At 30.6% G+C, this 9,175-nt stretch overlaps 1 protein-coding gene across 1 annotated transcript; it reads left to right on the forward strand.

Annotated features, from left to right (window-relative positions):
- LOC149418656 (uncharacterized) lies at positions 1-7,891 on the forward strand. Its single transcript, XM_089638610.1, has 3 exons — positions 1-480; positions 2,913-3,154; positions 7,487-7,891. Exons 1-3 carry the CDS (start codon positions 262-264, stop codon positions 7,884-7,886), a joined length of 861 nt encoding a protein of 286 aa, XP_089494736.1. The 5' UTR covers positions 1-261; the 3' UTR covers positions 7,887-7,891.
- Positions 7,892-9,175: the final 1,284 nt, after the last annotated feature.

Here is a 9,175-nt window from a genome sequence, read left to right on the forward strand (position 1 = left end):
TAGCAAATAACCAAATAAACAAAAGGCATTTAAAAGTATCTAATATATAAATAGAATTAAAGTTTATTAATTTGCATAGCGTAAATGTCCTCTTATTATCTTTGTGTTTGGATAACTAATTTTCTGACCCCAGATTAGATAACTTTCATAATAATTTAAATAGTTCACGCATCAACGTCAGTGTCAGCAAGTCTACTAAATCTGCCATTTAATTAGCAACTCTGTATCGAAGTAGATCCAAAAATACGTATAGATTTTTAAATGTTGTTAAAAGGAGATCCTTTAGAATGTATAGACTTAGAAAAAAGGTGGTGTGAGCTAGAAAAGGTGTTAAAGGGTGATTGGCCAAGAAGTATCCCTGTTTACTGTTTGATCAAGACCAGAATGAAGTGGTTGAAGAAACAAACCGAGGGTAATCAGTTCAAAGTTTGCTGTCCCGGGGGTGTCATGAAAGATGGAATCGTCTTTTTTGGAGAAAAGGTAGAAAATCAATATAATTATTACTTTTAAACGATTTTTGTACAATGTCTGTGGTCCCAGATCAAAATATTATCAGTGTAAAAATGAAATTTCGAATAATTTAAAATATTCGATTATTCATTGTAAAAAAATTAAAAAATACACATTTCTGTCGTTTGTGATGTTTTTTGTGAGTAAAAATTGTCACGTTCGCTGGACTCTAGGTTAGACTAGACTAAGTAACTACCTATAATATAATATTTTTAGATTACTTATTTTTGCTGACGTTTTCAAAATTTGAATAATAATATCCCGTGATTTTTCACTGGTCTGCGCTATTCTAGCTTATATATAAATAAAAATGTAAAGGTTTGTTTGTTCAAAATCTTAAATCTGTGAAAGTTCTTCACGGATTTTGATACAACGTTACATTCGAATACGCGTGTGAAAGGAAAAAACAGCGCCATCTGTTGGACGAACGTGTTTTTTTTCTTAAATAGCACAATCTGTTGGATGTTAACGCAACACTCACTATTGTTTCTCAATATCAACAAATCTGTATGGAGTGATTAAAGGACATTATTATAGGAATATTACAAATGTTGCTAAGGCTAAATAATAATATAATAATTATCTACATCTAGTTACTACCTCGCTTCTCCCGAGATTCCTCATGTATTTCTTGTGACATTCGAAAAATAAGGATCAAAGTATAAAATGATATAATAATATATGTATTGTAAAAAATAGCAACTATAACTAAAGAAGTAGTTTATAAATTAGATAAGTATATATACTATTATGGCGTCTTGCCTTTTGATTGCCAGTTAAATATATAATGTGAAAAGTGACATTCATTGCGCACAACGATATAAAGGCTTTAGATACTTGGCTTTCTTTGGAGAACTTTAATTGGTTTTACGTCCTTAGATTGTATGAGAACCCTCTAATTTTCGTTAGTTAGTAGTCAAGTGAAATATAATACACCTATTTGGTCCCCTTCGAATAAAGTCCACTCAAACAACATAGAAAGAGTAAACACAAATTTCTTAGGTATATACATTTTAAGTTTACAATTCCAATTGAATACTAAATATAATAATGTTTGATGAATCAATTGCATCTAATAACGCTGTCTGAGAGGAGAATGATGTCAGACCTGGTTGTGCTACACCGAGTCATTAACAACTTAATTAACAGCCCTGCGACTAGAAACACAAGAAAAATGTAACGTTCTTCTGATATACACACACAACCAACTATCAGACACACTCACTAACCATTAGGATGCATGATTGGGGTAACAAGTTTGGGGGTACTATTGACACATTTACTGACTCCATTTATAGAACTAAGCGTAATCTATACCAGCACTTTGTTGAATCCATTATAGTAGGGTTGGTAATGTAGTTTTAGTGATTTGTCTTATTATATAGTATAGTTCTAGTTTCTATATTATTTTATGTTACTCTTATATGTTTTACTAATATCGTTTCATATTCAGTTTATCAGTTTAACGTTATTTCATGTTTCAAAAACATTAGATTAATTTATTAATTAATTTTCGATAGGTCACTGCGTATATTTTGTTCTTAAAATCCATGTAAAAGCCCGGCTGTTCGTTAAACCAAATTACAAATGAAATATGTATACATGTATAATATACACGTATAATATATTATACGTTTATCCTGATGAAGAAACTATAGGTTTTTTTTATTTTATTTTTTTATTATTTTTTATTAGTGTCTATTTAATAAGGTTTGATGAGAGTTACATTACATAAAAATCTATAATATTTCATTCATATAGTTTCTTCTTAGTTCTCCTCACTAGGTAGTCCTGTGCTGAAGCGGACTGGTAGATTTCTTTGATTTTCTGTTATTTAGTTTCGTTATGATGTTTTTAGTACATTTTCTAGTACGTCTGCAAACAATTTTGAAACAATTCTATCCTTTTTGATTAAATAGTGGAGTAAACAAAGTATTTTATTTTCAAATAATACATCTTTTAAAGCTCAAAAGCTCATGATTGAAAATACACTGAAATTTTTTTGTGAAACAGTAAAAATCCTTGTAAATTTCATCATCACAAAGTTCACTTTAGAGTTTTCGTAATCATATTTACATTGAGTTCAGAGTGGGTAGTTACTGAGACCATTTTACAATAGTTATATGTCGCGGTTACCTAGTTATTCCGCATTGTTATTAGAAAATTCGCTCTGATAAATCGCGTTGATTTCTTTTTGCGATTGAAAACCTATATTAATCTGAATAATTTTTTTTAATGAAAACACACCAAAACCTGCTCTTGTGTGAATAGCGAATATTTTTACGCAACAAAAACAAATTTGCAAAATATAGTACATCTTCAAGTGCACATCGTGTGCCTCGAGAGAAAATAAACGCATGTCAAAATTTAAAACTAACAACACATTTTTGTTTTGTTTTAAGGGTACAAGTACAGTCTATCTCACGGTTCACCCCCTGCATAATGACCTCACTAAGCTGACAGATGCTCTGATCAGGACCAAGAGGATAGACTGGAGTGAACACTTCAACTGCGGGGTTCCAGTGAACCATGCGGCGTGGTTTAAGGAGGTCATATTGCCTGCGTTGGGTTTCAAACTCAAAAAGGACCTACCTACTCATTTCTATAATCTGTCGAAAGAAGAAGCTCTGGAATATGAAATAGAGTAAGTAAAAACTACATTACTATTTTAGAGTTTCAAAACTTCAAACGTTCGGATTGGACCAACTTGAATGCCGGAGTACAACAAGGTCGTTTGCTTACCCCATTGTTATTTTCGTTATTCATTATATTTTTTATAATACTCTTTCGTACGAACATTGGGCTTTGACATTGGGTACATTAAATGCTTACAATTTTTACACAATTTAGTAACTAACACTGGTTGCATACAATAATTACCTATCTAGCAATGATATACAATTTGTCAAAAAAGATACCAAAATCTAAAAATTACAGATATTATTATCTATTGGCATGAAAAAAATGTTTAGCTGTGTTTTAATCATCGAATTAGTTTTGTTAAAAATGTCGATATCATTTGTATATTCGTTTGTCAAACTATTTTGGCGAGTAGTTATCGAGTTTACTTCATAATTTATTTGTGTACGGTTGAAATAGGTCCTTATGCCTAGTGTGTCCTCTTATATTGACTAGACTAGAGTTCGTAACAATCGAGGTCCGATATTTAATTTTAAAAAAAGGAACATAATCCTTCTTCGATCGTCAAGTGTGTATTTTTAAGGTATTTAATAAAAAAATGTCGTGTTTACTTATTCTAGGGGAATATTTTACTTAAAATAATAAATCGTAAAAACTTTTGATGAATTCTTTCGACATTTGTGCATTTTATGATGAGAAGAACAAACGACGGAATCATACTCTTAATTGGCTACGAACTGAAAGTTTTTAATGGTTCTCATCAAAAATCCTAATGTTCGTAATGGGATTTACATGGTGTAATTTTTTTAATTTATCATCAAAAATGTCTTCGAATTCCCTAATTTGCGTTAATTTCTCTAGCTGTATATTGTCTTTCGCATAATTGAATAGTGTTGGAGATTTGTTTCGACAGAAAGTTGATGATTTATACTAGTTGGTCAATATTTATAAATTTATTAGTTATACACCAATCATAAAATTCATTTAAATTTGATTATTGAATATAATTTTAGCGATCTTTAAACGAAAATTTGAACCCGAAAAATCTAGTTCTAAAAATCTATCCAAGACACTCTCTAGATTGCATTTGGTTTGAGATGAATCTTGCCATCATTCATAAAGATAGCAGTTAGTAAAAATGTGCAGTGAGAAAATAAAGATAATGTTAGTAGTTCTTATTCGAAGTATGATACAGATAAATATGATCGAAAGAAATAGGGTCCCATTAGCTCAGTTGATAGAACAGCGCCCCGGCGAGGCAAGGGTCCTGGCGTCCTGGGTTCATTTCCTAGATGCGACCGTATCTTTTTCGGTTTCAAATTTTCTTTCAAAAATCGCTTAAATTATTTTCAATAATTAAATATTACAATTTGAGGTTTTACTCATTAAGTTATTCCAAAAAATAAATCATTTAAATATGATTGAACCTCTTGGCAATCGTTAATATATCAGCAAATAGTATAAATATAACACTGTTAAAGCAGTCTGTTATGTCATTAAAAATAGACAGAGTACTTGACCTAAATAGGTACCTTGTGGTAAACGCAGCTCGAGGTGTAAAATGCTTTGGATTTTGTCATTTTCACTTTTATAGATATTTTTATTTCACTCAAATAGTTATCGAGCCAAATGAGCAATCTGCCATTCATCCCTAGGATCTATAGTTAATTAATTATATAGTTATCTGATAGTATTATTGTCCCAGCGTCTGGACGATGTAGGCCCTCTGATTGGTCAAATTAAAATTGTCTGTTTCGGGTAACTTGAATATTAAGACACGATTCCATACTAAAATAGGATCGCCTCATAATAATACGAGATTTCTTCAAAAGCATCGTTTCTGCTCATATAATTTTTGGATAATATCGAAGAAAATATGTTTTAGAAAGTTCATAATCCATTGGATTAATTACATTACAATGAAAATTCTCCACAGTTACGTGATTATGTTTGACGTTTATAAAAATTCACGCGTTTCTTCAAGATGGCCGACAGAGCGCACCTCTGGCGGTTTAAAAACGAACCAAATGCTTGGCGCGAATATTTAAATATGCAGCTCACAATACTTGACTACTTACCATTAACAAGCGTTTTATAAGAAGATTTCTTCTGGAAGCTTATCACTTTGTAATGGCATTTATCATTATTATTTATATTTTTTTTTCTTATTAATTATATCTGATTTTATATTGGCATGTTTTCTAATTTCTAAAATTTCAAAATTATTTATTCACGATGCTTTATATCCTGAGTGAAGTATTTTAAGACCTGAATTTTTATCGAAAGTGTGATCATTATTCAAAAGATTATTTGCAAACTCAGATTCACTATTTCCATTTATAGCCCTGCGATATTCTTTAGTTCTGACTTCAAAGTTTCTATTGGTTCTACCTTTTTAAAAGAAATTACAATCATCTCAATTGAGTTTTTAAACTCCTGATTTTTTTGTTTGAATTTTGCTATCTTTATTATTAAGAATATATTTCTTCATTGTTATTAGTGTAAAACGCCAGTTGAATGGTACCAGGATTGTTTATATATATAATTTTAGAAGTATCGTTATCCACAAACAGAATTCTACGCCATTGTTTATTTCTATCTTTAGAAAGACCGTTTGAAGAGAATGTGTTTAATTTTTTTATTTAGTATTTCAACTATCAATTTATTAGAATAACCGTTATTAAATGCTATTTGTCTTATGAATATATTGTTTTATGGTTATATGCTATTTGTTTTTTTCAGGTCTTAAAATACTTCACTATAAATAATTTTGAAATTTTAGAAATGAGGAAACATATTAATATAAAAGCAGATATAATTAACAAGATTTTTTTTATAAACTCTCTTTTAAATATTTTCTCACTCAACTGGTCTTTCCCGTCTAACGATATTGTAATTCCTAATTATTATAAACCCAGCCTACTCTTACCCCTCCCCCCTCCTTCCACTTCTTCTTTCCCAATTGCAATCTATATTTAATTTTTGACTTCGGTGTATACACAATAAAATGTAAACATTATATTTATTTATTTATTGGACAATTTGCATAGCACCGCTTTTGTGAGATATCACCTCAGGGGCGCTATATTGTAATAATCTACCTTTATATATAGATTTTTACTCTCCTGATGAAGGTGTATATATAATCTAGCTTTAAACTTTATTAGATACAGTAACAGTTGTAGGTAAAGAATTACCACCAGTTGGAGTAAAATTAACACCTTTTAATTAAACCGACTGCTAATGTCATCGCACAATTACCCTCCTTTTATTCATAAACACGGGTACAATTAATCAATATGTAATAATCTATTATTTAAGTCAACTTTGTTAAAACTATCTTTAATTGTGACAAACTAAACGATATTGATTCAACTTATAGACATTGACGGTTGTAACACATATTCAAGCACTGCAAGTCTCCTATGAGCTAATTATATTAGGTACGATAACAGTTAATATCAGTTGTAGACATGTAGTCAATAATAGTGTTTCATTTGAAATAATCCATCACAAATACGTAAAATTTAATTTATTCAAACAACTGTCATTCTTATTATGCGTAAATTTAGCATGTCATTATTAATTAACTCCTTCCTGTTCCGTGTTTTAACAATATATATACTCACCCTCTCTCTGTGAATGTTCTAATATCTATATATTAAATGTAACTGTTGTTAATATCACTTAAAATGGGCGAAGCCCAACTAAGAGCCGCCCGCAGGGCCTAGCAGAAAAAAACCCGCGGAGCGGGTTTTTAACTGCTAGTATAGTTAATTATCCTACACCATACATATAACACGTACGCTGACAACGACATGCAAATTTCATACATGAAGATGCAATGCATATCTTGCAAAGCATGACAAATGAACCGCACAGTACGACATGGAAAAAATAAAACAGACTCCTGGTCAACCCGAATATCGGTTGTTCAAAAAATTGTAATTACAGGCAATCAGCCAATACGTACAAAACTGGATTAAACACCCGCTCGCTCTCTGTGATTAACGTAAACTGAACAGATAAAAACAATCAGATCAACAAGAAAAATAGGTATACCTAATTCTACGTATACATACGCGAGCCCAACTGCCGAACTGAACCTCAACATACATGTGGGAAAGGAATACAGCAACTGAATATGAAAAACCGCGCGAAACGCCGCTTGCAGTTGCTTCGGTCCTTTCGTGGCTCGGTTCACGTTTAAGTTCGCAAATGTATACTTACCATTATGATTGACAAGAATCTCAATTAGAATGACAATGTTAATGAAGTGAAATATCCCATAAAAGAGACATTACCTATATGCATTCAGTTTTCAATGGTTTTGCAGATGTCCAAGCGGCACGTACCTATCAACTCTGGATGCCAAAGACGTTCCTACAATCGATGCAGTTTGGCCGCACAGCTTCGAGGGTTCCCCCAAATACCTCATAGACACTCTCCACCTGAACTTCGGACTGGGACTATACTCCTCCGACCACCGGCTCATGTCCTGGGTCATGAAATACGAATACGGAGACATAGGTGTATTGCAGACGGATCAGGAGTTCAAGAGACGAGGCTACGGATCCCTCGTGACCAAAGCTCTGACCAAGATGCTAGTTCAGAATGATGACGAGCTCTACGCCTTTGCCGTTGTTGGGAATATCGCCTCTGAAACTATGTTCCAGGGAATCGGATTCAGATACGCAGGGTCGTATAACTTTATTGATTATGAAATGAAAGCGTAAATTTTACAATAGGTTCTAACAACTTAATTTAATTTTTCTAAACTGAACGCGTACGATATTTCCTATTGAGAAATATTAATTATATGATGTTTTAATATATGCGTAATCAATTTTTGATAATTTATTAAGAAACTTTTAAAAATATTCGAATTCCTGTTAAAAACGGGATTGTAGGCTATTAACGAATGTATTGATAGGTATCCCGAAAAACTTGAAGTAAAATTCAAATGTTTTATCACGTTGTCCGAACACGTGTTCATCAAAATTCTTTTTTTTTTTTGCATTTCGTCAATATATATTATTAAGACAAACTCAGGTGGATGAACACGTGTTATCATTATGAATTTACCAATACTTTATCAGGAAATGGCTTGTAGTCCCGTTGTTAACAGGATTACAATTAAATTGAAGCGATTTTTTATAAATCATCATTACTCATTTTTCTCCGTGCAGGAAACAAACAATAAAATGAATTTCTCGGTCTCTTATCATATCTTTTTTCCATCTTATATTATGTTTATATTTTTCTCTGTGCAGGAAACAAACAATAAAAAAGAATTTCTCGGTCTCCTACCATATATTTTCTTCCCTATCTTATATATTTTTCATTTATGTTGTTTGAATAGTATTAATATTTTTTCAATAATTCATAAAATAATATTTATATTTATTTAATAACTATGGACTGATAAATGCAAAAATTGATTTTATAGAACTAAAAGCGACGAGATACTTATTAATTTCATCAAAATAAATAATTCTATAATTTAAAAAAAAATATTATTACTAATTATTAATAATTTTAAATAAAATGTAATCGAGATATTGTATAAATTATGAAATAATTAAAATATATTGTTTATCACAATAACGTTTAAATGATGATTTTTAAATGGAAGTGTTATGTTGTAAGTTTTGTTTGATATATACTTTGTATAATGCAGTAGTTTCTAAGGCTCGAATAAATCAAATTGACTAATTAAATAACTGATAGAATAATGATTTATTTACCTTTTCCGAAAATGGAAATATTTTATATTTATAGATTGTGATTTATTTAATATAAATGTATAAAACGTACTTTTATAAAAAATTATAAATGAATAAATCATATTTAAGGTGACTCAACAATGTTGTTTAATTGTTTATGTTTTCAATGCATTTAAATCAAATAAGTTACTCAGCCATCCCGGAATAAAAATGTTATAACAATATTATAATAGCAAATATGAGGAAATATTATAACTGTCCAATGCCAAACTTCAAACATATATTTTAATGTATTTTTA

The sequence above is a fragment of the Hesperophylax consimilis genome, chromosome 13 (genome assembly GCF_061612785.1).
Source record: "Hesperophylax consimilis isolate HC1 chromosome 13, BYU_Hcon_1.0, whole genome shotgun sequence".
Taxonomy (NCBI): Eukaryota; Metazoa; Arthropoda; class Insecta; order Trichoptera; family Limnephilidae; genus Hesperophylax; species Hesperophylax consimilis.